Source organism: Haplochromis burtoni, unplaced genomic scaffold (genome assembly GCF_018398535.1).
Source record: "Haplochromis burtoni strain Fernald_Lab_line unplaced genomic scaffold, NCSU_Asbu1 Contig_13, whole genome shotgun sequence".
In the NCBI taxonomy this organism is placed as follows: domain Eukaryota; kingdom Metazoa; phylum Chordata; class Actinopteri; order Cichliformes; family Cichlidae; genus Haplochromis; species Haplochromis burtoni.
The window spans coordinates 2,986,906-3,014,202 of NW_024582374.1; the positions used below are offsets into that span (position 1 = coordinate 2,986,906).

A 27,297-nucleotide genomic window follows, 5' to 3' on the forward strand; every position below is an offset into this window, starting at 1 on the left:
CGCTCCCACCCCCCTGCTTCACATCCGCCCCTGCTCTAAACAGAACTTGAAATGTGCATATAGATGTTTTAATGTTAATGCTGTCTTTGTGTGATAAATTATCAGAATATTTGCAGTTTTTCTTTTTTCTTCTGGGATGGGGGGGGCTGTCATGTGGAAAGCACTGGGTCTAACTCATCACAGCAGGGAGCCTCAAAGCCACAGATTTAAGGTGAGGAGGGGTCAGCGAGGTCCGAGACGGACAGGATTCGGACAAAACCCAAAATTCTAGTTTCAAAAACGTCATGTTCTTTGTTAACGTCATTTACATCTCATCACCCAAAGGAAAAAAAAATCTCAAAAATTGTGGCGCTACAGCTTCTATGGTGGATGTTTATGACTAAAAAATGAGAGAAAATGGCTTTTTTTTAAAAAAAAATTATTATTATTTTTAACAAAAGAGAGAAAATGATTTGAACTGTTTGTGAAAGTGGAGAAAGAAAAACTGATTAATTAAATATCATTGAAAATGGTTGCTGACGCAAAAAGTTACTAACATTCCTTTTGTTAGAAGTCAGGGGTTTTTATATTTTAAAAATGGGAACTTTAATCAATTTAAATGAAAACGCAGAATTTAAAAAGACAAAAGAGAAAAAAGATTCACAATAAAACTGTTGATGCATCTGAAGCTTTTTTTTTTTCTTTTTTTTTCATTGTACTAAACAGCATCTAAGGTCAGGACTGGGCAGAAGGATCTGATTTAAAAACTTTTTTTTTTTTAAATTTCATCTCTTTGTTTTGTGACCTTGTTTTTCTACATTTTTTCTCTTTATTTAAATAAAGAAAATTGAATTTTAAAAACAACTGAGGCTTTTTAAAATTCAAGGATTTGCAGAACGCTTCAACAAAACCAGGGACTGTATCTTTAATTTAATCTCTTAATATATTTGCATTTGACCCAACACAGCTGAGCAGATTAGGATTTTAACATCCTGCCATCCATGAGTAAAAGCTAGTGAACCAGACTAACAGGACCTAAGTAATTAGAAACTCCCACCACTAAAACCTCCAGCCTATAAAAATGATCTGTTCAGTGAACTGAACACAAACAGCGATACAAATATATTTCTCATAAGTCCCCAAAAATGACCTTAAAGAGTTAATTCTCAGAAGTCTGAAGACAGCGTCTCCCATTGAGCGGTCTGAGTCACCTGGTCTGGACTCGGGGCTGCCTGTGAGGATAAAGCTTGACAAAGAAGATGTCCCGGGGGGGCGGCTACGCTCTGGTCTTGTGGGCTGATGTGAGATGTCGTAGTGAGAACAGAGAAATCACATGAACGACAGAGAGGAGAGTAAACTGGGAGTCTGACGGAGGTTTAACCGGCGTCACCGCGGCGTCAGAGTGAAGGAGCTTTTCGCTGCTTTGTGTTCATCTCATCAGGACTGAGTGCTGGATGCTGACTGGTCATGACAACGGAGTCATGTGATGCAGGCTCACACAAAGCAGAAGCTAATGTGAACTCGCTTTAGTTACACGCTCATGTCCGTGAGCCCGACTGAGCAGCAGGCGTTCAGAGATGTTCAGCTGGGATAAATCTGCCTGTTCACTCAGTGCCTTGATCTGAATGCTTGTTAGCTGTCTGCTGAGCCAGAGAAGGTTTCTGAGTTGGTGGCACATGATCCTCTTGATCTACAGAATACAAGAAGAGTAAAAACAGTGCAGGCCTCTGAACCGAATGTGAAGACTCTATCTGATTGTCAGCACTCTGCTGAGGAGCCTGATGATGTTCAAGTGAAATATCTAAGGGTCAAAGTTCACTTGTACACTGTTGAGGCCATTTAGACATTGCTCTAATCTGCAGCAGTTTGAATGTATTCTTCTCCTCACTTCCTGTCACGTATCTCCTGTTTCACCGGTGGAGCTTCATATTAGACAAAGTTTCTCATGATGAGGTCAGTGTGTGCACAATATTCCCTGTGAGCTGCAGACTGCTCGAAACACTCAGTTTATCCCAGTTTTTTTTTTTTACTCTTTGCCGTGCATGAATTCAATCTCAGAAACCTCTAAAAGGGTGACCAGCCTCATAATCAGAAGACAGTTTCTCAAAGAGAAGCAGAGAAGTCAGAACAGCTTATTTAAATTTCTGGGTGAACTAAGGGGCTGCAACGAAGCCCAGACAAACACCCGAGGATCCAAACATTACTCTTGTATAAATGTTTTAAGATTTAAAATTTTAGTTTGTCTTTTTGGGATGAGGTGTAACGTTTGGACTGTAATGAGAGAATCAGAAACATTTAAAGCTTTCTGAAACCAAGGAATGAAAGGAAGATATTTGGGAACTGAGGAAACCAGTTAGTCTCTTTAACAGTCAAACCTTGTTAAAAGAATGCAGCACGGCATCCGATTCAAAATGAGCTTTTCTTCTTCGAAAACCAGCCTCATTTCTCAGTTTAACATTTGGTACTTTGTCTTTGGCAATAAATGTTTTGCAGATCATTTCATTCTGTTCTTTCATGTGACACAAAAACGTAGTTGTATGACCAGTATTGAGTTTTTAATGTCACTCCCCACCCCAACACTCTTTCATGTGTTGCCTTTCCAGGAATTTTTTCTGCTTCACTGATCCACATGACTTCAGCCACTTTGAACACGTACGTTAGACTGCACCGATCCGCTCCGTTCAGCTGAAGAGACTAATTCACGTGTTTGTATTCGGCATGTCTGACTGCTTTGATGTTTTTTCACCAGTTTGTCATGTGTCATTCACACACAAAGCATTTCAAACTGCTCCACCCTGTATGAAAAGTGACATGCCAGGAGTACAATTTGGCGGTTTTGTGGGTTGAAAAACAGGAAAGTGCTCCTGACAGGAAGACTACGGCACAGAAACGGCCCTCTTATTTTACAATGCTTATTTACAGTAATGCGTAAAAAAAAATAGGGTTGGAGATGATAAAAACCTTTGTCACCCTCCCACCCACATGCAGTCACATGGGCTGCCTGCTCACCCCGAGCAGCATCCCTCAGTCCACATGATCTAAATACAGCAGCCAAAACCTTCAGCCCTCTCCTGAGGAACCTGCTCCCAGTTCAGGAGACAGACATCCTCTTCACTCTTAAGATCAGGCTTCAAACTTTCCTTTTTGATGAATTTTGTAGTTCCTTTGCTTCCATCTTTTCACTCCCTGTGCATTTATATGACACCACTGCATTCAATGATTCAGTTTCATCTCGGTGCAGGTACCTGGGGCTTCTTCTTCACTACAGTGTTGCCTCTAAACACAACTTGCTAGGTTTCCCATAATATTATGTCTTGACCTTACTGTGTAAAGTCCTGTGACATAACTTGCGTTATGTTTTGGTATTATAGAATTAACATTAAACTGCTTAGCATGATGATTTGCGGAACGCAGCGCACTCTCTCACATGACCACGGGAACCTTTTTTCTTCTTGCTGAAACCTAAATGGCTATACTTAGCTGTAATTCCCCAGTAACAGGTTAAAGACTGTATCCAAAGATGGACATAAACATTACCTTTTTGCAGCCTTGAGTGTTTCAGTTAAAACAGTGCATCAGAAGTGATGTCATTCACAGGCAACACCCTAAACAATCATTGGTTCATCTTGTCTTTTACGCTGCATGTTCTGGAATTTACGGCCCATTCTAACCAGTTAGTGAGTTGAAGTCCCACTAACTCATCTTGTATTACCTTCCAGTGGATACGATTTTATCGTGCATTATCACAATGGACGGGTACTTATGCGTTTCTGCTACAAGCCTCATTCACAGAGTCATACAAGCAGTATTTTCAGTACCGAAGCACTTTATCCAACATCCACTCGTACTCCAACAGATGCACCTTCAGTTCAGTACTTTGCTCCCTGGCTGTGTTGGTCAAACCACCAACCTTCCAACTGGTAGGCGACAAACTTTCTCCTGAGCCGCAGTGTGCAACACTGCAGCCTTGTAATGATGCGCAGTAGTTTTTTTTTTTTTTTAATTGCTCTGTTTGTTTGTTTTTTTTAATACTTCATCCCATTATTTTGACATCGTTGCACTGAAATGATAACAGAGAGGGCTGGTGTCACCCCAGGTCACCCTTCTGCTACTCCCCTAGATCACACTTCTAATTCCAGTCCTAATAATCCCTTGCAAAGATTTGAAATTGCATTTATTCTTATATAATATTAAACAAGTTTGCCACTTTTGCCTGACAGGACACTTTTTCCACAATTGAGGCAGGAATCTAATCTGAAATAACCAAAACTAAAAAACAAAAACACATTATGACTAAAGTGCTTTAGTAGAAATATGGCGTTTCCAGAAAGTAATCCGCTTGAATAAAGGTCATTTAGGGGGAAATATTAACCTCCACTTATGTTACAGACTATATAGGACACAGCTGGAGATGAAGGGCTCAGCCATCCTCCCTCTCTGCCTGAAGCCTGGACTGTAGTGAAAAGCACCTGACTCCCAGCAGAGTACTGTACGTGGTGAAAAAAAAAGGACTAAGTCCACAAAGAATGCTAATGATTTCTAAGCCAAGCCTTCAAGGCTTCATAAAACAGAGGCCTTTTTTATTTTATTTTTTTACCTCTCGTGACTCCACTTAACTGTGCATGATTATGCAAGGTGGAAGTCAAAGCCGAAGACATTTCAGAGCGGTTACTGGAGCTAAAGACACCATAAGGAGTCTGTACGATCGTGTCTGATTGCCTTTTTCCCAGGACATGAGAGAGAGGCGCTGCCCTCCCAGTGCTCAAGCAACAATCCCCCACAAGTAATCATGAGAGACTTCTTTAACACTCCGCCGCCATCAAGCTGGGATGTTTGTGCCGCATATTAAAACGGATTCTTCCAGAAATCAAAGAGAAAATCTGATCGGCTTCTAGCTAGAGCACCGCCTCTTGTAAGACGAGGACAACACAAAAACAAAAGGATAGAGCGGTTTCATTAGGGCGGCCTTCAACTCTTTCCAAACATGACATTTATGCAATAACCTTAATCTGCAAAACGATGTCTGACAGGAATAAAACTCAGAACTGAATGTCATTTTGATGTGAGCTTGTAGTGATTTGTGTTTCACACAGAAAACATGGGATTAATCAGATTACATTTAATAAGCAGGAATGAGACCTGTGAATACATGGCACAGTCGCATTATGTACATTTGTTAAGGAGATGGTGCACAGACATGGTTGTGGGGAGGGGCGGGGTATAGGAATCTTAAAATGACCCTTCAGTGGGCTCGGACTGAGCCTGGTGAGAAACACTGACTTTAAGTTAAAAACTTTTTTTAAATTTATTATAAAGAAACATTACCAAGAAACAAAAACACTACTGTTTTTCGCACATGAACTTCTATATACACCCTACGGAGAGGAAACTCACACAAACCAGAGGGGATCTACCACAGTGCTAGGCTGGAGCCTGTTTTTTTTTTTAGTTCAGCTGGAATAATACACAATTCTGTAACACAACAATCAGAAACTAACCCAGAGTGAGGCCGTGTTCGTTCCTCTCTTTAGCTTATAACGCTTTTAAAGCTCATTGCACACCCCCGCTCCCCCCCACACACAGACATTTGTGTCTTTGCAGTGTTTCTATGTATGTGTGCATCGACACACGAGACCAGCAGTCTCTCTGCGGCCCTTCAGTGTCCAGTTAAGTAATCCTGGGTGGAGTCGGACGCAAACGAGTCTGCGTCCTCGTTGTCGGAGTCCTCGCTGCTGTCGTCGGCCGCGGGCTCGCCGGACAGGGCGATGCGGGCGTAATCGTCTGTGTCAATGGACTTGCAGAAGTGAATGGCGTACTTCAGCTTCTCTTCCAGGACCTGTTTACACGAGTACCTGGGCAGCTTGAGGAGGAAGAAACACGTGTAGGACTCTGGCAGGAAGTGGTCGGGGGGGTTGTACTTATCCAGCACCTGAAGACAAACGCGGAACATTAGTTTTATATTTAGAGCTTTATTTTATGTATTTGAATCAGGGCGAGAGATGTTTCTGCTGATTCTTTAGTCGAGAAAAAGTAGTAGTAGGAAAAAAAAAAAAAAAAGTGAAACAATTTCAAGAACAACGTTAAACATAAATGTTCATCTTTGCATGTGCACATGCGTCAGATTAGTTGCAGCCTGGCTACATGTCACGGTTACACGTCAGTTTACTATGACAGTATACAGTACGACATTTGTGCAGGTAGTTGGTGACGCAGAGTCAATCATTTCACTCACGAGAAGCGTGAAAAAGAATCAGGGGACAGCTTTTAGGTTTCTCACCTGGACCACAAAGTCTCTTCCTCGGAAATCAGCGATGGTGCGCGGCAGACGTGTGCGGCCCCAGACGAACCTCAGGAATAGAGACCTCTCTGTGTTTGAGAAGGACTCCATCACGTCCCAGAACCACTGAATGAGAGGTGCTGTCGGCTCCACCCCTTTATAAGTGGCCACTGACTTCAGCAGGTGCAGCGGGATGTCCGGGCTTCCGCACACCTGCGAAGAAACAAACACACACTATAAAATCTGCACACAACCTGGGGACAGATGTGGCTTCACAGCCTAGAGCTGCTCTCCCTCACCATTGTTTCCAGCTCGTAGCCAGTGAAAAGTGACAGCAGGGGGACGGGGACCACTCGAGCCATTCCCTCACGCACTGCAGACACTTGCTCATCGAACTCGTGGAGTCTGCAGGAAGACAGAAGGAAACTCAAACAAATGCAAAGCTGTTTTCACACATGCACTGAAGACCTCAACGTTTATAGGCCTTAGAATGATGAGACATCAAGCGACCTTTAACCTGCCAGCTACCCAGGGCATCAGTTCAGATGTTGGTGCATTAAAACTCAGTGAGTGGGCGTCATGATTCACTTTATCCAGAAACCTCCATCACCTAAACCACACAGAGTATTTCCTGCAGTATGAACAAGTCTGAAGCAGACTACTTCCTGCTTTGGACTTAATGTGAGAGAGGAGAGCTGTGGGAGATTTGTTAACCTGATGCTCTAGAAACTGTCCAGAGCTTATTTGTGAAAGTAGATTATTTGTATGCAGTGAGCATGTTCTCTTACCTGTAGTTGATGGCCAGGCGGACGTATTCTGCGCGGTTCTCCAGGGTGATGTGGGAGTACTTGGAGCTGAGCTGGATGTCTTGGCCGCTAGCATTGGGCACGGTAAAGGGCAGGGTCAAGGCCTCGAACTCCTCAGGTGTGGCCTCGTTGTCCCGAATGTACATCAAGCCAGGAATAAAATCCTTATCAACCTGGGAAAAAAACAGAGCAAATCACTGCTGGGAATTTTAACTAAACTGAGTAATAAACGTACAATTTAGCTGAACTTTACGCAACATTTATCCGTGTGTGTGTGTGTGAGCATGTGCCCACATCTCATTAACACAACACAGTTCCCGTGAGCGCTGGAGTGATCCATTTTTTGGAGTCTTGTGCTAAATTCATTTCCCAGCTAACCTTTCCAATATCTCAGGGGCAAAACCACAAAACAAGGGCAGCTTTGTGAGGTAGAAGCCCTTTTTTCCACTCCACTGTTCCCCCAAAGACGGCTCAGGAGCTCATGATCAGAGTTTAAGGGCAGGAGTCGACTCACACCATCTCTGAGACAAAAGCTGAGGTTATGCCTCGCGACCTTCTTCACTTCAGCAAGTATAGATTTTAACCTTTCTGAGGAGCAGCACAGTGTGAGTTTCGAGAAACATCTAGAGAGGTCCGTACCACTGCAGAACAGCGGAGGGGCTTAGGTTTTAATCTCAGGAGGAATATATACGAGTGGGTTTCTCCTCCATGTTATAATGCACGTCATGTGGTTTGTTATGTCAGATATTATACAACATTTTCAGTCTTTCACCTTTCCAGCTGCAGGGAGGAGGAAAAGTTGAATTCTGAGCTTCTGTCTGAGTGTTTTGTGGGTACCGGCCCCAAGAAAGAATGGACAATATGAAGCTATAATACCCTTTAAATGGCCCTTGTGTGAGAACAGATGTGGCTTTGACTCAGCAATGCTTTTGCTGCCTCGTGTCAGAGTTTAAGAGTCGTTTATTCCTTTTACAATCATTTGTAAATCAGGAACAAAGACACAAAAGCAAAGAGACGCCTGTAGCACGCAGCTGATGCTTAAGTGCATCGGAGCTGGCATGCTGCAACTACAGAAAACCTGACTGCTTTCCGTTTTGAGCATTCACCAACATTAAAAAACAAAAACGGAAACTTATCATTTTAAATGCTCCTGAGTGTCCACGCTCTCTGCTCTGAGTGCATGATCACTTCAAATTCACTGTGGTTTTGCTTTTGATCTCTTTACTTTCTCCTTTTCCCCTTTGTCGCTTCCTTCGATGCAGACTCTTTCCACTTCTTGCTCTAATGCTGGGTCAAATTTACTTGCTCTATTGATAATTACATCTGGAAAAGAATTAGTAACTACAACACCGTCATCATTTTAAGCCTTTTTGTTGAGAAGCATTACATTTTATAGCCTGCATGAGTGAAATGGTTATTGTCCATGTCTGCACTTCATTTACTTCACGAAACTATGTTTGTTAAGGGAGGGCAGCCAGTTTGCTTCGCAGGTGAAGTCAGAACTAAAAACGGCCAATGAGCTTCTCCTGCATTTTTGTTATTTTTAAACTAACCACTGGTTATGTGGAAACCTGCTACATCCCCTTTGCCTTTTTTGCCTCCTCAGACAGCGAAACTCTTTGCCCAGCTGTTCTACTTATTGCAGCATCCATCCTTCCAGCTTCAGACAGATAAAGAGCAAAACAGAAGCACGGTCCTCTTTTGGTTGTGGTCCATGTAAAAGGAAAGACAGTGACAGCAGAGGGAATCAATCCAACTCTTAACCTCCTAGGACCTGGCGTCCACCACATTTTGGGTTGTCTAGACCAAAATACTAATGGAATAGTTTGGGTCTTAGGAGGTTAATAGTGTCTTTAAAAAAGAAAAATAAGCCCAAAAAAACTACAAAGTGTACTTATTTATTTTATAATAAGTTAAAGCAAAAATGAAAACAAACATGCCTGTGAGGGGGCTGTGCACGTACCTCACTGAGGTCAGCGATGGTCAGATTCATGCCTGCCAGCTGTTTCCAAACAGGCTCTGCCAAATTCAGGCTAAGAGGGCTTCCAGTCCGGATTGCAATCCCTAGGAGCACTCCTGCAGACGCAGCAAGGCAGAGGACATTACCCACAGATCAAACATGAACACTGAGCTGTGCGAGGACTCGTGAACCAATAATAAAAATTATGTGTACTAAATAAAACAAGCCAGGTGCTTTATCAGTGAAAATGCAGATGAAATATTTACACTTTTTATACTAAAAGCATATTTTCAGAGTTGGTTTATCTGGGATTAACACCCCAGTCCTGACTGGGAGATTAACTGGATTATACCTAGGAAGCGGAACATGCTCATGTGAAGAGCGGACTTGGCTGCGGGGTTTAGCAGGAAGCAGTCCCTGTTGGCGCCCGACTCGTCGCGGCCATTTGGGGTGACAATGAGCAGAGGAGTCAGTGCGTTCTGCAGCTCCTCGCACATTTCAGCGATGGACTCGCTGTAGCCTCCACCGCAGTCATCCACAGACTCCCCTGAGAAAATAGGTGCAGCGTATTTAAAACAAGGGTAAGAAAAAGTTTCTGACAGTTCGGAGTTTAAACGGAGGCGTGGGCATCACAGCGTGGACACGTACCTACAAATTTGACCTTCCACACGCGATGAGGAAGCAGCAGGCTGTCGGGGCTAAAAGAGCTCATTTTGGCACACATCTGACCAAACACAGACTTTGTTCCATCAGGACCTGCCAGACCTCCTTTGCTACGGGAACGCTTCACCTGTGGGGTGAAGAAGAAGGGGAGGAAAGAAAAAATAGAGATTACAGTTTGATCTGGTTCTGTTGTGGGCTTAACAACTTCCTGCTAGATAGAGAGGAAGTCCTGATGTGCATGACCAGCTCGTTATGACAGCTCCCACTACAGATACAACTCGAGTTAGATGAAGGGGAAAGGGGTGGAGGAGGAGGAAAGACTCCCTACAGACAAGCTGGAGAGCAGATCACACACCATGAAACAATCCCCTTATGAAAGACATCACATGTAACAGTCAGGAGCCAGTCTGGAACGCAGCCTCACAGGGAGAGCAGGGAGAGGGAACTACAGTAAGGGGGGCCGGAGACTTGAAAGGAGACCAAAGTGAGTGATTATGTGAGCTATATGCATGTGTTTCTAAAAGTACCTGTATCCTGTTCAGCTCCACCACAGGTCCGTGCTGTCTGTCCCTCACCATCGTGGCTTGAACTACCTTCCTGAAAGCCGCTTCCTGTTCAAATAATTTAAAGAAATGTTTTAGTGCCTGTCACATCATGGAATTGGTTTCTCAGTACCGTGCTGTCCCACCTTGCCCTGGGAGATGAGAATGCCCCTGAGTGTGTCGAATCCCACCGAGGGGCCATGGCCTGTCTGACCGAGCCGGCCCTCCAGGTCAAACATCGGTATGCACGGGCAGAAAAGCTCTGAGATGTGATGCAGCAGCACCAGCCTGTTCCTCAGGGCCATGATCGGGATCTCCTGCAGGTGGTTGTACTCCATGGGAACCTGAAACACAGCACACGCTCATCTGGTTGGATCTGGCTTTCATTTTTTTTTTTAAATATATTTTTATCTGCACAACTTTAATGCCATCTACTGGAAGCTGAAACCTAATTTTTTTTACCTCAGTTTCTACCTTAAGTGAGTGTAGTACCTGGGCAGGCAGCTTTCCTGCATTAGTGGGCTTGCTTGTGGACCAGGCCAGAGTGTGAGCAGATCCGCAGGCCACCCTGTTGATTTTCTTGCCCTGCAGTGCAGCCACCAGCCGCGGCCTCTGGATGGCGTTCGTAGTCCCATCTCCAAGTTGGCCTTCATCGTTGTCACCCCATGTGTACACTTCCCCTGAGCCAAACAAGCAACAAAACCTTTTGTGAAGCTAAATCTAACTCAACATAACCGATCTGCTAGGTTTAATGATAAAGAGAATTTGTACCAAAAAAAGCGCGATCGCACAGAAAAACATTCTTCCTACCATCCTCTGTGCAGCACACACAGTGAAGGGACCCCGTAGCGATGGCGATGACTTTCTTCCCTTGTAGCCCTTGGACCTGCCTGGGCCTTCGAACGTGGTCATCAGAGCCATGGCCCAGCCGATGGTAGTCACCTTTTCCCCTTTAAAAGGACACATTAACACGCCACAATGAGCCACCTCATCACAACCAAATACAACACCTGAACTTGACAGCTCGTCTCTGTACTTACCACGTATACACAGCTCCAGACTTCGTGAGAGCCACAGAAAACTGCGAACCACACTCGACTTTGACCACTCCGAGGCCGGTGAGAGAGTCAATCTGAAAAGCAGAGGGACAGGTTAACTTTCAATTTTTCAGCATTGAAACGTAACTCACGTTTGTGGCTTTTAAAACACCTTGATAAGGTCTTCCTCTGTAAAGCCGACATTACAGGAATAAAACGCAGAACTACGTCATCATTTCATTTGCACTCTGCCACCGTTTCTATCCTGTTCTGTCATTATGAGTGAAACAGTGAAGCTGATCATGTTAGGGTGAGGAGCCGAGAAATCCTGTTACATTTTCTGAAAAACAAAAAGGCGACAAGGCCTCAGAACCAACCTGTGTCTGTACACACAGAGCTTTAAAAATAAGAACAACGCTACATATGTCTAAACAAGCAAAATACTCATTATATATTAATATAACGCAGCACATTACATTGTGTACAAGTACTACCAAACAGAACAACAAACCCTTCCGTAAATTCAAAACAATTTCGGTAATGAAAAACTGCAAAGCTAATTCTGGATTCAAACATTTTTTGTGTACCAATTTTCTCATGATAAGTGTGGGCAAAGGTTTTGGGGTTTTTATTATTTGAAATTAATATTATTTGAAATTTTAATTATTTTTATTGAAATTCACAATCTTTAAACTGTCACATTCAGGAATTTAATAATTATGTGGAAAAACAAAAATAAAGATTATTAAAGCAAGTTCATATCTCTGACCCTTTGATATGATCTCAACTTTCCAGGGTGGTGGAGAGTCAGAAACAGAAAGTTGTGCTTCCATTACAGCCTTTTCATGGTCTTCACCCTCAGGACCTTTTCTAACAGTCTTCATCTTTGCATATCCAGGTGGTGCCAGCATAACTGTTGTACACCATGACAGGTGACACCATTCTCTTGCCGTGGCCTTTAAGTCATCTTCAAAAGCCAATCTTACCACACCAAAGAGAAGATATTTGGCAGCATGACACACCCTTCTATGTATTTAGCAAAGCTGCTACTTAACAAAATTGGTAGTACCTAAAAAAGTGCAGTCTGGCCCCATTTTACATGAACCTATTTATCTATTTTTTGGGGGCACAAGAATTTACAATAAATACCTTTAACTAAAAGTTGTGTATACTGACTTTATAAAGAACAGAAAACTGATTAGGTGATTCAGACTCTGGTCTCCCACATGAAATAACTAGAAAACTGAGGTATAACTGATGCCTCTGTTCACCTCCAGTACACACTGCTCTGTAATCCTTCTTACCTTCATGGGGATTTTGCAGCCATCACTGCCTCCCCGGCCCAGTTTGCCGTAGTCCCCATCTCCCCAGGACCAGACCATGTCATCATCAGTTAGACATAGTGTCTGGGCATCCCCGCTGCCGCAGGCGACATCAATGACTCTGTGACCCTGCAGTGCATCCACCTGGATAAAGCACACACAGTTACTCTTTACAAGTTAAGCACATTTTATTTTTATTTTTTTTTTGAGTCTTGTGAGAAACTGAGTCGAGTGACCACAGACCAGCTTGGGTTTAAGCTGGTCCTCGCTGTCTCCGTGTCCCAGGCGTCCATAGCGACCCTTGCCCCACGTGAAGAGCTCTCCGCTGGCAGTGATGCAGGCACTGTGAGCTCCTCCGGCTGCAATATCCACCACTTCCACTCCCCTCAGAGACTCTATCACACGGGGACGGTCACAGGGGCTAAAGACAAAAGGACGCACAGTTAGCACAAAAATTTACTTTACTGTCCAAATTTTTGAGTGAGGTTTAGTTTTATATATGTATGAACTATAAACTTAATATGAAAGAGGTTTTCTTATTTTTAGTGCATGTAGTCTTAACCTTCTGTTCCCATGGCCGAGTTTCCCGTCCTCAGCTTCACCCCATGAGTAGACTTCTCCCTCAGAGGACAGTGCCAAGCAGTGCTTTCCTCCAGAGTTCACAGCCACCTTTCTGATGAACACGTGCTGAATGGACTCCAGCAAGGTTGGGGTCGACACAGACTCAGTGCCACCGATACCCAGCCTGCCCCCTGCACCATATCCTGTGGCATAGAGCTGAGCATCGACAGAAAATAAACTGGTGTTAGAACCCAAAGCAAAAATAAAGGTTGAGCTGACTTTACGTACACAGTCTGTCGTATATTTAATCAAGCCATGCATTTTTACATGACAAGTACATGACTTTAAATTGTGATACTTGGAGTATGAAATATCACACGATTAAAAAGGCTGGTTCTGTCCTGGGTGTCAGACTGGAGAACCTGGAGGTGGTGTCTGAGAAGAGAATGCTAAAAAAAAGCTGCTTTGTATCATGGACAACCCCTCCCACCCCATGCACGCCTCCATGATGGATCATCGGAGAATATGCAGCAAAAGACTAATCGCCCCGAAATGCAGAACTGACCGCCACAGGAAATCCTTTGTGCCGGTGGCAATAGGACTGTACAACTCATCCTCGCTAACAAAGTTATTCTGTTTCCATTCAGACCGTGCAATATCACCCAACAGTTTTTCATCGAATGTTTGTTTCATCTCCCCATCATAATGCTGCTACTCTCTTTTATTCATTTGCACAATACTATGCCACTTTTAGAATCACCTTCACTGATAGCTGAGATATTTATTTTTCCAGGATATCGTTATATTGTTACTTGTTAGAGTTATTTGATATTATATTTTGCACTATCCTACTGTATATTACTGTATACTAGTATTCTATTGTATATCTTATTCCTCTGTCCCTCTTGCTGCATTGAGCATGTGTATGACAAAAGAATTTCCCTCGGGATAAATAAAGTTCTTCTTATCTTATGAAAATTTTCTGCACAGATTAAGTTATGAGAGCTCAGAAATGCTGGGGGGGAAAAAAAAAAAAATCTTTTTGTACTCTGAGGAAAATATTCATAGTATTAATTTACTTCCTTGAACGGCTTCATTGAATATACTAAAACTGGGGGAAAAAAATGTGCTAAAGTGGGAGGTAGTGATGCATTTTTATGAATGACCCTACAGTAGTCGTGCAGCAATGGTTCAGCTGATATTGTCGATGTATGCTCTGTGAAGGGTTAGTGGCACAGAGGTTTTTATGACAGGTAAAAGCAAACACACCTTTCCATCAGCAGTGACAGCAAACAGAGTCTGCTCCCCACCAATAAGCTGGATTGGCCGCAATGTGGCGAGGGCTTCTGTAGATGTAGGTACTTTGACTTTTGCCCCCTCAATGCCCCCTAGCTGCCCTCTGTGGTTGTGCCCCCAGCCGTAAATGGTGCCACTCCCCCCGGCAGAAAGCGTCCAGTCATCTGGGCGCCGGTTCATCCACTGCACAAGCTGCTCGTCGTGCTCGCGCTTGAATAAGTCGTGACTCTCGTGCAGGGTGTTCATGCTCTCGTGATCTGCCATGAGCTCGCGAATTTTCTTTGTAACCTTTAAAAGGTGAAGGAAAATGGATTAGAGAGATTTTCAGGGCAAAATGAAAGCTTGCACAGACAACACAGCTGTGCAGACGTACCTCATCCAGGAAAGGTCTGGGTAAAGATGTTCTCTTATCTAGAGCCACAGCCACTCTGGAGGCAGTGCAATATCGGCGGAACCAGGCCCACTTATGTGTCTCCGCACAGCAAGGTAAGGTATCGAGCTCGAGGTCACAGGCAAGAGCAACCAGTACCTGGGCAAAGTGTTAAAGTTATGCTCTGCAAAGGAAAACTATGGTGTTACTGTGTATTTAAGAGAACAACTGCGTGTATACCTTGAAAAATGGACTGTGAAGCAGCTGTTTCCCTCCGCGGACAATCGGGTCTTCGTACTCATACTGCCTCTGCAGAGCCTCAGGCAGCCCCTTGACCAAAGCAGCCAGAGCACTACCTGTGAAGCTCTGAAAAAAGAAAGGCCATCGGTCAGTCGCATGTGCTGAGCAACCACATGTATAACTAACACTCGTCTTTTCTTCAGGAAGAAATGTTTTTTCTGGACTTTTATTTTTTTTTTTTTTAGCTACAACATCTTCACGAGAGTCAAATATTTTTTAGCTCTCTTTTACAGGCCAATAATTTACCATAATAAATGGATAACAAATATTCCAATTAAGCCATCGGGCAGATATCTTAATTATGACAGTGTACTCACCATAGAGCGAGCCTCTCCTTCACTGTCGCCCAGCAGCCTGTTTATGTTGATTGACTGACCGAACTCTGTGGTCAGAAGCTTCCGTAGCCTCTGCAGAGCCCACATCCTGTGACCAGCAGCTACACAAAACAAATTTAGTTCTGTGAAAATTTATTTCGTACTTTATTAAGAAATAACTTGGTGAAGCAAGAGCACAATTCTGTACCTAGAGCACTGAGCTGAGCACAAGCAGCAAGAGAAGCGGCTAGACGGGGCACGATGCTCCTATTGGATGCAAAGTTGAGCCTAAAGTCCAGGAGACATATGACCAGATCCATGGAGGGGCAGGACAAGATACAGCGATCAGACAGCAAGTCTTTGGGACCTGAAGAAGAAGAATGAAGTCTGACTGTCACAGACATACACTTTAAATAATACCATCATATTATCACCAACTGGTTTCTGGACTCTACATTTTAAAGTCTCAACATTAGCTTTTGGGTACCACAGTGCTGTTGTTTTTGGGCCATATTTGGATGAGGAGGTCCACATCAGCTGACACCGAAAGCCTGGTTAACAGACTGCGTTCAGATCAGAGACTCTGATTGGTAGAGCTGAGGCCTGACACACAATTAGTAGCTACCATCCACTTGTTGCTGAAAAATAAAATCAACGCTGAAGTGCCAAAAGCTAAAGTTGTTCAAACGTCCACTTGAAGCTGGCACCAGCAATGAGAGAGTCCCTACTGACACCAAATAAAAAAAATAACATGGGTTTCCATCCTACAAAAAACATGTTTAGCCTATAAAGCTATTATAAGAGCTGTACAAGGTGGAGGCTGCTGCTTGGGCACACACCATGACAGTGTTTGTTCAGCATCAGTGCAATAGTAAACGTTTACAACCCTAATAATAAAGAACTATTACCAGAAAAGTTTGTTATCCATCATGTCTTACCCGCTGCAGGCATGATGGGGTAGACTGTGAAGCGCCAGCCCCACCCATTAACCGACCCATCACTGGTAAACTTCCATTTGAGTTCATCTCCGGGGATCCTTAATTCACTTGACCAGTCAGACCACTCCCGACCTGAAACGCACAGCTACATTAATTTTTCATTTCTTGTATTTTGTGAGAGTAAAGTTTAATCTCTTCCCCTCATCACCTGATCTGACAGAGACAATCCTGTTGGCTCCATCCATGATTGTTAGCGGGTCGTGGCGTCTCTCGGTCGAACACTGTCGGTCAAACTCTATCCTCAGACCCTCGGCACCTGAAGAGCAAAACAGAAGTTGCTCTTTATGTCCGAGAGAGTGATTTTACTGAGATTCAATAAGACCCTGATAATGATCTCTGCCTTTCAAAGGTCTTTCTTTTTTTTTTCCCCTAACCTGGGATCTTTACGGTGCCGCTGGTCGATGTGTCGTCTGTGTAGGGATGGCTGCTTTCTACGACGACTGGCTGGGAGGACAGACGGCCACTCTGTGAATCTGTAGCAACATCCTCCAATTCAGTGACGCACAGCTCCAGCAGCATGTCAGCAACCTGCAAGGACCCACATACAGAATGTTAACAATTTGCAGAGCGATGCACGCACAGCTTCCAGGGAATATATGACAGTACCTGTGGATACGCTGTGCCCATGCCAGACAGCACTGCAGACAGGACCTCCTTGCCTTTCTCCCCAGAACGACAGGATACTGCAAGCTTCAACACGTCCACCATTACTCGTGTGTCATCCGGCACAAGCAGACTGGTGAACTCATCCAGGTACTGAGGCTCCGGACCAACCACTTTGCTCTGACTCTCAGAGTCCTGAGGAGAAGCAAACAACAGAAAAACCTTTAAGCTAACAACACTTGGCTCAGGGCAAAGTCTCTGCTTGCCACCAGACTGACTTACTTCTTTGGTCTTCGCCATGGTCTCAGCTATGATGCTGGCTGCTCCGGGGTCATCAGTGACAGGGATGAAAGGACGTGAGGAGGCTCCACAGGCTGATGGAGTTACTGCTGATGACGGGGTGATAGCGTCTTCAGATGAGGGAACCTGTTCATACACACCAAATTCACCCAAGTTCACCAAACGCCAACAAACAACAATATTTACTGCACACGGTTAACAAGCTCCCACTAAGAATCTTCATATCTGAGAGTAAATATACATCTAATATACTGTTTAAGGTCACAGACATTCCAACTTTTCCAAGTCCTATACTGCCTCGTTCTTGAGTTACTGTGTTCACAAAGTTGGATGTCCACGCTGCCCCTGTGAGGTGACGGCAGTATCCCATCAGCTTTTAACAGCTCAGGGGTAAAAACCACACAAATCTGTTCTCCATAGAGAAGGGCCCATCTGGGGTTCAAACTCAGGACCCTCTTGCTGTGTGGTTAGGCTGTGAAAAAAAGTCAGCTTCACCAAAGTCTCAGTGCTGTGAGGATCAAAAGAAAACTATCCACCCCAAAAAGTCACAGGCCTGTTTGTTATAGGCCTGTTTGTTGCGGGTGACTACTACATATTTCAGACACACCACTCTCTGAGAGGAGAGGAGGGCTCTTTGCACAACAAGGAAGTTTAAAAACATGGATAAGTAATGGTTTCAGGTTGTTTAAATGAAGCTGGATCATGCTCAGAGATAACCATAACAGTTATCTTTAGAAAGAACACCAAGAATGGAAATGTTTGCAGAAACTTAAACTCATAACTCTCATCAAGGTCCTGTGAGAGCTCCAAGATTGGACCCAAATGCAGTTTGCTGATGACTGCATCCCCACACCTGGTCGTCATGGACAAAAAAATGCACACTGAGTGTTTTTACAATTTAACAGGAAATCAGCAGAAAGTCCAGCTGAGGCAGCGCTTCAAAAACCCAAACAGCACGAGAACAGCCTCACTGACATTTACTAAACCGTGAGGTTTTTAAGAGGCAAGGTGTATTGTGTTCCTGACCTCTCCCTTCTTGTCTTGCCAGGGATTTGGGCTGACTCGCTCTTCAGCTTCTGGTGGAACGGGAGGACCTTCTTCATCGCTCACGCTGGATGAGGATGAAGAGTCTGATGGGGGAATAGGTGAAGAGGAAGGACACTCTGTTGGCAGGATCATGCTGGCCGGCATGAGTGCGCCCACCACTGCATCTCTGAGGGAACACACAACACAGTCTGTCAACATTTAACGCCAATTAATGATGACGACTCCTGCCAGTCAGATACTTAATTTATTCAGAAACATCATCATCTTCTCCTGTTTAGAACGGAGTCAGCCAGTTTGGTCATACATAATTAAACGAACAAGATAGAAGTTACAGCATTCAAGCCCTGAATAGCTGCAGGATATAAGTTTCATATCATGTATTGTTAGTTGAATTTCTTTACCCGTTTTCTTTTACTTCTCACATTTCTATCATTTAAAGAAAGTACATTTTCCATGCAAGTCTTCCTGCACATTAAAAATAGATTTTTCAAACCGTGCATACAGCCTACCTTGCATACATGATTTGAAGAGCTGACAGCACATGAGACAGAGCCTGCTGTTTGGCCAGGTTTCCATCCAGACTGAGGAGAATTTTGGCCAGTGAGGGTCGATTAGACTTCACGCTGCTCTGCCCACTCAGCTTGTTACTCACTGATGATGAGTCACTGTCTGACTGGACACCTACAGAGTACAACACCAAAACAATGAGACGCACTGTCATTGATGGGAGGCAGCGTAAAACAGCTCCAGCTTTACTTCCAGGCCTGTGTTTTCTACCACCTGCAGCTAAGAAAAGTAACTGCTGATGAAGCCTGATGCAGATGTTGATATGGTCGTGTTTGGGTCCTGCACACAATGAGGGAGACAATATTGACTCTGTGAAAGATGGATGTTGAGAGCTTCCAGATTGAAAAGCAAAGGCCGTACAGAAGAGAAAAATATTGTTAATTTATTGCTGTGATGACCCATACTGCCCAGACATCCTGAAGGTTGTGCTTGTTTTATCTCTGTTGTGTCGTTCTTTGTCGTGCAGCTCTTGATCTGATGGTAACTAGCTAAATGAGCTACACCTGGGCCCACTGAGAGAGACCATAATAGGAAATGAGTTTGCTTTTTAGTTTCAAATTTGAGTCAGCTCTCAGATGGGTAACCCCCATTATTTCAAGTGTTAGACAGTCCTAAATCTCCTACAGCACAAAAAAGGTCCAGAGATGCAGTTCAGGGATTCCATTAGCCGAGGGGCAGCCTAGCAAAAAGCTAGCAGCTAAAACCACAAATGTAACCATTCGCCTGTCAGTCAACAAAGTGTGATAAAGCAAACTTTAGGCCTTAAGCAAATTTAAACAGGTAAGTTAAATAAAAAAAGTCACGATGCTATATAATTGTTAAAAAGCATAAAATTAGATGGACCTTTTAGCATCTTCCCCCGTCTATGGGGGACTGACTGACATTAAGAGCCTACTGTACACATTAGAGGAACTGCAGGCTTTTTAATACTTCAAAACTGAAGGTGAAAAATTAAGCCGAAAGGTTGACGTTTGACTCAGTGTCGTCCTATGGAGGTGGTTTTAGCACTTTTTGTTCAAGAAATGTATGCCCCATCGTCTCAATATCCAACCCCTGCAGTTGCCCTACTATTACCACAACTGGCAATATAGGATGTGCAGAGCTGGGCGCATATTTAGAAAATAAGTGAACTCAAGAGCATCCATCAGATGTTTTTTTAATAGCATATATTTACCTTAAATGCTGATTAAAAAAAAAAAGACTCTTTAAAGCATCATTGCTGAAAAATTGCTTGGCTGCACTGAATGACTGCACAGCTCCACCTTGTGGAGAAGCTGCATGTAAACAGCAAGGCTTACCCAGGTATGACGCTCCGAGGGAGTCCCTGGCTGTCTGGAAAAGAACTGGCTCATGAACAGAGGGGGTGGTCACATCCACTGTGGTCCAGGCCACACTGTGGGATGAGCCACATGCCACCCGAGTGATTTTCTGTCCCTCCAGACCCTGAACCAGGGTGGGCTTCCTGTTAACTGTGGTAGTACCATTTCCCTGCTGCCCGTGGTCATTATCACCCCACGCATAGACCTGACAGAGAAGCATAAAGCCTTTAATTAGATGGAGTTTTTATTACACCTGTTATTCGTGTATGTCACAAACAAAAGGTTGCGAGATACCATCAAACATTTCACACCACCTTAGATTTCTGTACATTTGACACATTTCTGAATCGCTTTGTTTCCTGTACAGTGAAGGCTCAGCGCCAAGCTTTTACTTTCAACAGTCTCTTAAAAAACATTGACCAGCTGCCTCTTATCATTGGAGGTGATATGTTAGTATAATCAAATTTGTACTGAGGAAAACTATTAAACAAGGTGAAGAGAAAAAAAAAAAAAATCAGTGTGAGAGCAAAAGGTCAGAGCTAACTGCTCAATAAATCAGGTCTTGCTGCAGGAACACAAACTCACATCTGGAGCAGAGCCACGGCACTAAATGATCAGACTTTGAAGGGTGTGCTCTGGTTTCTAACACCATTTGTTGAGGTCAGTACAAACCTGTCCTGTGTCTGTGACAGCCAGACAGTGCAGCGCTCCGACAGCAACGTGGACAATCTTTTTTCCCCTCAGTCCCTCCACCATCTGGGGCTTCCGCACATGGACGTCGGTGCCGTGGCCCAACCGGAAATAATCGCCTTTGCCCCTGTTTGGAAACAGTTAACGGTCAAAGAAAGCCTGAGGACAGATAATGAATGATAACCTAAACATGGAACACATTCATCTCACCAGGTCCACACCACTCCAGATTTAGTGAGAGCCAGGGAGAACTGTGCTCCACATTCAATCTGGCAGACGCCCTGCCCGTTGAGCCTTTCGATGTTCTGTGGTACGTTGCAGCCTTCGCTTCCTCCACGACCCAGCTTCCCAAAGTCCCCATCCCCCCAGGAGAACACAAATCCTGAAGAAAAAACCCCCAAAACATTACAGACTAGAAACTGGAACCCAATTGTGTCAAAAAAAAAATTCTTTTTGTTTTTTTTACTGGAACCATTTAAAAGTTCAAATTTTGCCTCTCCTGTCAGCTTTAGCACTAGTGATAAAATAACCAAATAAGCCTTAACAAGACGAGCCTATAAAGTTTGTAAAGCTTCTCTTGGCAAAGCAAATGGGTTTGGCACAACAGAGCACTCTGGGGATGGTTCGCTTGCTAAAGCTGTCGGACAAGACCGTTTTAAAAAAAGGTTAAAAGTTAAAAACACTTGCATGAGTGTATTTTTTTTTTTTAAGAGGCGGCTTGATCAAAGTCTAAATGCTGCTCTTCACTGTTAGTTGGTCATGTTTTGCTGATAGAAAAGAACAGACTTCACTGATCCATTACAAAGCCAGAAAGAGCTGCTGGGATTTCTGCCTGTTGGACAGTTTTTAAATGACAGAGGTGATTGAAGATAATATAGTTACTAGTTATTTTGTAATCCTTTACAGCACTTTGGTTGATGTTGCTTTATACAGCACATTAAATGTGCTGTATAAATAAAAACAACAACGATATTTTAGTTTCAATCCAATTGCATTAGTCGGCGACAATCACAATGTCAACAGTACAACGTGACTATGTTGCCAAATCCAACAGCTGTTAATCTGTAGGGCTACTTTTAAGGGCAATAAGAGAAATACCTTCATCAGTGAGGGCTAGAGTTTGAGCATCCCTGCTCCCACAAGCCACTTGGATAACACGGTGTCCCAGAAGTACTTTCACCTGAACGACAGACAAAAGAGTAAGACGATCAAATCACACGTCATGCAGTTAAGTCTGTATGTAGCAAGCAATCTGTCTGCTGCTTCAAAGCTGTGAATTATACTGTGTAAAGTGTGTGAATTCATCATATACTGGATGCAATTTCATCTTTCTTTGATCAGCTGATGACACAATGGGCAGCCATGTGTGTAAAGTAAACAAAGGCTGAGCTTACCAGTTTGGGCCTCAGCTGAGTGGTGTTGTCCCCGTGTCCGAGTCGGCCATATTCACCCAACCCCCAGCTGTACAGCTCCCCGCTGGATGTGATGGCAGCGCTGTGAGAGCTGCCACAGGCGATGTCACGGATGCGCTTTGTCTTCAGCGCCTCAATAAGCCGGGGCTTGTCACAGTTCCTAAAGGAAAAAATAAAGCAAACAAATAAAAATCAGACTCTTCTTAATAGTCCTTACTTATTTCTATTTCATTAGAAACTGCTGTCCATGAAGCACATATGACGATATAAAAAAAAAAATTAACTACACATCTCGCTGACACAGCCTGCATCAACTAAACTGCTTGGAACATTACGTGGTAGAGGAGTTAAAAGGAGTTTACGGTTAGGTCATAAGTTGCGACATAGACTTAACACAGCTTTAGCCCCTGTTGGCCTGCCTTCACTACAGCATATATCTGCACCCAACAGCTTTAGCTAACGTTATAAAGAAATGCCCAAACTGACTGACTCCGTTCTAAACAAGAGAAGATGATGATGTTTCATGACAAAAAGGTGCATTGTAAGTGTAATCATCATATTTTGCTGACTGTCTTTTTTTTTCCATAATCAGTGCATGCAACAACTATAATTAAGATTTAAAGCTGATAAATCATGAAAAGGTTTATTTAAGAATAAATCACAATGACGATTAAGGACGAGTACAGCTACAAGACTATATGAAGGCAGTAAACTGTCAAATCAAACTCCTGAAGTTGGAACACAGCTTGTGAAATCATGAGCTCAATTTATACTTCAACCTTACACTGAAGAAGATCTACAGGACCTTCAAAGCTGAAAAGATAAAAGCTATTACCCTTTTAGGAGTGTTTTATTATAATTAAACTGAGCCAATCGGCGTGTAGCTCCACAGTGTATGAGCTGTTGACTGACTGTTGACTGTCTGAGAAACTACACACATTTTTGTTATTTCTTTTATTAATTCATCACTTCATGTGGATATTTTACAAGTCATAGTTTGCTAAAAATACACAGTGAGATAATAAAGGGTGCGTTAAGTATCTGGGGTGTGCACAGTGGCCACATTCAATGACTTACATTCTACTAAAGTGCCCAAGCTTGCCGTCGTCTCCTTCGCCCCAGGAAAACACCTTCCCGTCCACAGTCAGGGCCATAGCGTGGCGTCCTCCTGAATGCACAGCGACCTTCTTTATCACGTAGTTACTGAGGGCGGTGATCTGACGGGGGATTGGGATGGTCCCACTGGAGAGGCCCAAACCCAATCTGCCATTAGTTGCCTCACCACATGCGTAAATCTTCCCCTCGACAGTCACTGCAACGACGACATATCAGTTACACACTACTGTAGCACAACACGTGTGAATGGACAGATCTTCAAAAGCATTTCTATTCATTCCTCACCTGCAAAGAGGCTTTTGGAGCCACCAGCCACTTGCACCACATTGAGTGCAGACAGGGTTTCGGAGAAGGATGGCACTTTGATCTGAGAACAAACCGAAAGAGATTAGAGAGTGCAGCTCACTCACGCACACCCAATTTGGGACAAAGACACACAAGCCCTAAACTTTCAATTACTGATTCATTAGGAGAAACGGCACCTTGGAGCCTTTGAGTCCTCCCAGTTGGTCCTTGTCATTCAGACCCCACACAAAAACTTTGGTCCTGATGGTGGCTGCGGACTCCAGTCCTGACGGCTTCTTCCGAGCAAGACTGAAAAGTAAAGCAAGAGAGGCTGAATATGGATTCACATTTTTCCTTGTTTTAAAATAATAATAAAAATCTTTAATAAAACATTGTTGCACAGTTACGTTCGTCACAAGTTTAAAACCACTATCAGGGAGTGCTGGCAGACTGAAATAGCTGCTAAATAGAATTTGATAGTAACAAAGGTCTTACTCTTTTTAACCAGAGCCTGAGGAAATAACAGAATCACTGCCACAGAGCACAGTAATGGGATGCCCTGTGATTCTAAGCAGCACTTATGCCATTTGTGCTCATGTAGCTTGTGAATGGCGCTCTAACACACTGGACAGTGTCAATAACACTATAAAGGAGCCCCAAGCATGCTCAGGTTGATCTACTCAGGCCAGGGCCGAAGAGCTAGCCTCTCTGGGTGGACGTGGAATATTTCCCCCTGTGCCTAAAAGTTTCTGCACAGTAGCAAAGGCCATGGTGAGCTGAAGAGCAGCAGCTGAAAAATTTCTGCCAGCCAGTGTTTACCTGGCCTAGTGTGGGCGCCTGTCCCTATCTGGCCAAAGCTGGGGGAATGAGGGCCACTGGGGGAAATGTATAAAGGAGGGTCCTTGGCCATTTATAAGCCCCCAGTGTGGGCACTGAACACGCTCCACTTACTCAAAAACGTCCACAGGCAACTGAGTGAACTGCAGCCAGATCCGCTTTACTGCTACAGTCTCGAGGGCAGTGGTTTTTTCCTTTTTTTCCAAAATCCACGGACAAGTTCAAAATTCTCCAAACACAAGTCGCTGTCAATGACTATAGATGACTGCTGACTAACAGTCAGTGGGCCAGTGTGTGTAATCTACGTGACCTCAGATCCCCATTTCTATTGATATAAGCCATAACAGTGGAAGCATCTGACCTCACTAAAACATGATGCCCTTTCAGCCAAGAGAGCAAATGTTTTAGCGACTGGCTAAAACCATGCCCAGAGTCTGACCTGAGCAGTCCATGGAGGGAGTCACGATGACGGTCTAATCCCAGTGAGGCCACTCAGAGCTGAAAACCTCTCATGTACCCAGCGGTATCTCTGATAAAGAGGAATCTATCAGACTCAGCAGCCTCTGGCACTGTCTGAGGGTAACAGAGCTGCCCTGCAACAAAGAGCTATGGTTGACTGCATCGTCACCAGTCTGTCTGGAGAAAGTCTTCACTGGAGGGCATCAAGTCTGAGCGCTGTGAAGTTAATATGTTCAGTGGGTCTCAATACGCTCTGTTCCACATTTATCTGGAAGTCTAAATTCTCTTCCTGTTGACAGGTAGGAGCTGGCAGCAGCCAGTTTTTGATGTGTGCTGCTACTCAAATGCCCTTTTGCTGAGTAGTACCCACTGCTGCCTCAGTGCATCTCACAAACATCATTGGGTTCGGTGACAGGCCACATGGTAGAACCACAAACTCACAGGCTATCCCCTGGAAAGCGAATCGCGCATATGTATGATTGGAACCTGGAAATAATTCTGCCTCATCTCACCTCCCAGCTGCAGTTTTTTCATCATCCTCTTCTTCATTGTCAGAGGCCAGGAAAGGGACTGTAGCCAGGTCTTCATCCTCAGCTCTAATGCGTCCCACAATGCCGAGTCCGTGAATCTTGCAGTCGATACCAGAGCTGCGGCATTGCTTGATTGCAATCTCAATGTACCTGTGATACTGTTGGGGGTGTTTATATAAAGTTATTACGACACTTGAGCTTAGGGGGAAAACAAAAACAATTAGAAGCTGTCAGTTATTGAAGCAGACAAACCTCAGTGCAGTCACAAAGGAGGAGGACAGTGGTGTCAGTGGGATTGATGTTAATTGTCTTGAGTTCAATTAAGTTGTTCAAAGAGTTTCCACCTGCGTGATAAAAATGTCAGAATGATCAAAATGCTACAAACAAACAAACAATTGGTCTCAAAGTTTAAAATTAAACTGTCATCTGCTCAAACAAAAGGGAAAAATACTAATATCAGTACAATTTTACATAAAACAAAAAACATCTGAACTCACCTGACACCACCACTAACGAGGGCATGTAGCTGCTGTCCGCCGGGTCTACGATCATCTTCAGCCTGTGAACAAGAACGTCTGGGAAAAGCTCAAGACGAATCCAGTGCTGCAAAGAAAAAGAAAATATTAAACGTTAATAAAGCAAACTAATCAGGCTGTCATCCGGCCTATTAGACTATGCAATTCGCTCTTACCTTCCCCTGTGAGCCAGAGGACTGCCAACACTGATCACTGCAGTCGATGAGGCGCGAAGCCTGGTTAACCGACGACGACACGTTGAGGCTCTTGACGGCTCGAGACCAATCGTCAATCAGCATCCCACGCTGGCTGCTGTGGTGCTTCTTTAGCTGTTTTCCTGAACGGCCACAGAAAGCCGGAGACTGGCCTGTTTGTGGAGAAGGTGGAGGACAGGTTTATGCACACGTACGTAGAACCACCACAGAATTTTATGTTGGCGAATGTAGGACTAACCAGGCTCATTGATCCTGCCAAAGGAATGTCTGGTGTTGTGTTTGCGTGTCTTGAAGCAGTTTTCACAGAAGTCAAAGTCGTCACAATTTTTACATTTAAATCTGGGGCCATTAATAGGAAACATCTGGCAGCCGTCACATCTGGAGAAAGCAATAGGGTTTCATGTAAAATGTTCAGTTCAAGCAAAATCTAATTCACCTATTTTCCTTATGGGTCTTGGTCCATTTATTTCACTGCAAGTTTCTTAGCTTTGAAAGCAAACTATAGACCTCCCTCTTCTTGAATATGCTCACTCTGTGCTGCTCAAAGCATCAAAAAATTAGATCTGAATACCTCAGCTTCAAATGTACCTTTCCAGAAATAATGACTCGGTTACTCAAAACCATGTGCAAAGACTACAGATATATTTAAAATAAATTCCCACGTGAAACTGCTCAGAACAAGGTAAGTGGATCTTCTAGAAATATTGGCCTCGTTGCTCAGAAGGAGACTTTCCTCGCAGGTTAATGCTGAAACACCTGTGTGGGATGTGGTTACTGCTCAAGTACAGTGGTCATTTTATTCTGATGATGTTGATTTTCAACATCTGCAGGAACTTCATGTAGCTGTGATCTGCTTGACTGACCCCTTCGTCTAAAGCTTGTTAACAAATTGACACCAAGCTAGTGGTGGATGATGTCTTAGCAACTGTTAAAATATAAACAATTAGTTTAACCAATAAGTATTTCTGCTACTAAGC

General features: G+C 43.8%; 1 protein-coding gene across 4 annotated transcripts in view; it reads right to left on the reverse strand.

Annotated features, from left to right (window-relative positions):
* Positions 1–5,083: 5,083 nt before the first annotated feature.
* herc2 (HECT and RLD domain containing E3 ubiquitin protein ligase 2) overlaps positions 5,084–27,297 on the reverse strand; it is a 52,775-nt gene continuing 30,561 nt past the window's right edge. For all 4 annotated transcript variants that reach the window (XM_042216704.1, XM_042216701.1, XM_014332824.2 and 1 more), the window contains exons 52-91: positions 26,559–26,698; positions 26,282–26,472; positions 26,088–26,193; positions 25,843–25,934; positions 25,573–25,748; positions 23,962–24,073; positions 23,765–23,846; positions 23,441–23,675; positions 22,346–22,523; positions 22,050–22,131; positions 21,162–21,333; positions 20,934–21,078; positions 20,241–20,466; positions 18,885–19,056; positions 18,355–18,541; positions 17,311–17,454; positions 17,032–17,223; positions 16,800–16,953; positions 16,574–16,681; positions 16,366–16,497; positions 15,636–15,794; positions 15,431–15,549; positions 15,054–15,179; positions 14,817–14,972; positions 14,417–14,731; positions 13,149–13,363; positions 12,830–13,007; positions 12,569–12,730; positions 11,268–11,359; positions 11,038–11,177; positions 10,720–10,907; positions 10,374–10,571; positions 10,213–10,296; positions 9,671–9,812; positions 9,375–9,569; positions 9,026–9,138; positions 7,045–7,235; positions 6,556–6,661; positions 6,257–6,469; positions 5,084–5,908 (exon numbers count right to left, since the gene is read on the reverse strand). In XM_042216704.1, coding sequence (XP_042072638.1) covers positions 5,636–5,908; positions 6,257–6,469; positions 6,556–6,661; positions 7,045–7,235; positions 9,026–9,138; positions 9,375–9,569; positions 9,671–9,812; positions 10,213–10,296; positions 10,374–10,571; positions 10,720–10,907; positions 11,038–11,177; positions 11,268–11,359; positions 12,569–12,730; positions 12,830–13,007; positions 13,149–13,363; positions 14,417–14,731; positions 14,817–14,972; positions 15,054–15,179; positions 15,431–15,549; positions 15,636–15,794; positions 16,366–16,497; positions 16,574–16,681; positions 16,800–16,953; positions 17,032–17,223; positions 17,311–17,454; positions 18,355–18,541; positions 18,885–19,056; positions 20,241–20,466; positions 20,934–21,078; positions 21,162–21,333; positions 22,050–22,131; positions 22,346–22,523; positions 23,441–23,675; positions 23,765–23,846; positions 23,962–24,073; positions 25,573–25,748; positions 25,843–25,934; positions 26,088–26,193; positions 26,282–26,472; positions 26,559–26,698 — 6,391 coding nt within the window. In that variant the 3' untranslated portion in view covers positions 5,084–5,635. The remainder of the gene's footprint in view (positions 5,909–6,256; positions 6,470–6,555; positions 6,662–7,044; positions 7,236–9,025; positions 9,139–9,374; positions 9,570–9,670; positions 9,813–10,212; positions 10,297–10,373; positions 10,572–10,719; positions 10,908–11,037; positions 11,178–11,267; positions 11,360–12,568; positions 12,731–12,829; positions 13,008–13,148; positions 13,364–14,416; positions 14,732–14,816; positions 14,973–15,053; positions 15,180–15,430; positions 15,550–15,635; positions 15,795–16,365; positions 16,498–16,573; positions 16,682–16,799; positions 16,954–17,031; positions 17,224–17,310; positions 17,455–18,354; positions 18,542–18,884; positions 19,057–20,240; positions 20,467–20,933; positions 21,079–21,161; positions 21,334–22,049; positions 22,132–22,345; positions 22,524–23,440; positions 23,676–23,764; positions 23,847–23,961; positions 24,074–25,572; positions 25,749–25,842; positions 25,935–26,087; positions 26,194–26,281; positions 26,473–26,558; positions 26,699–27,297) is intronic.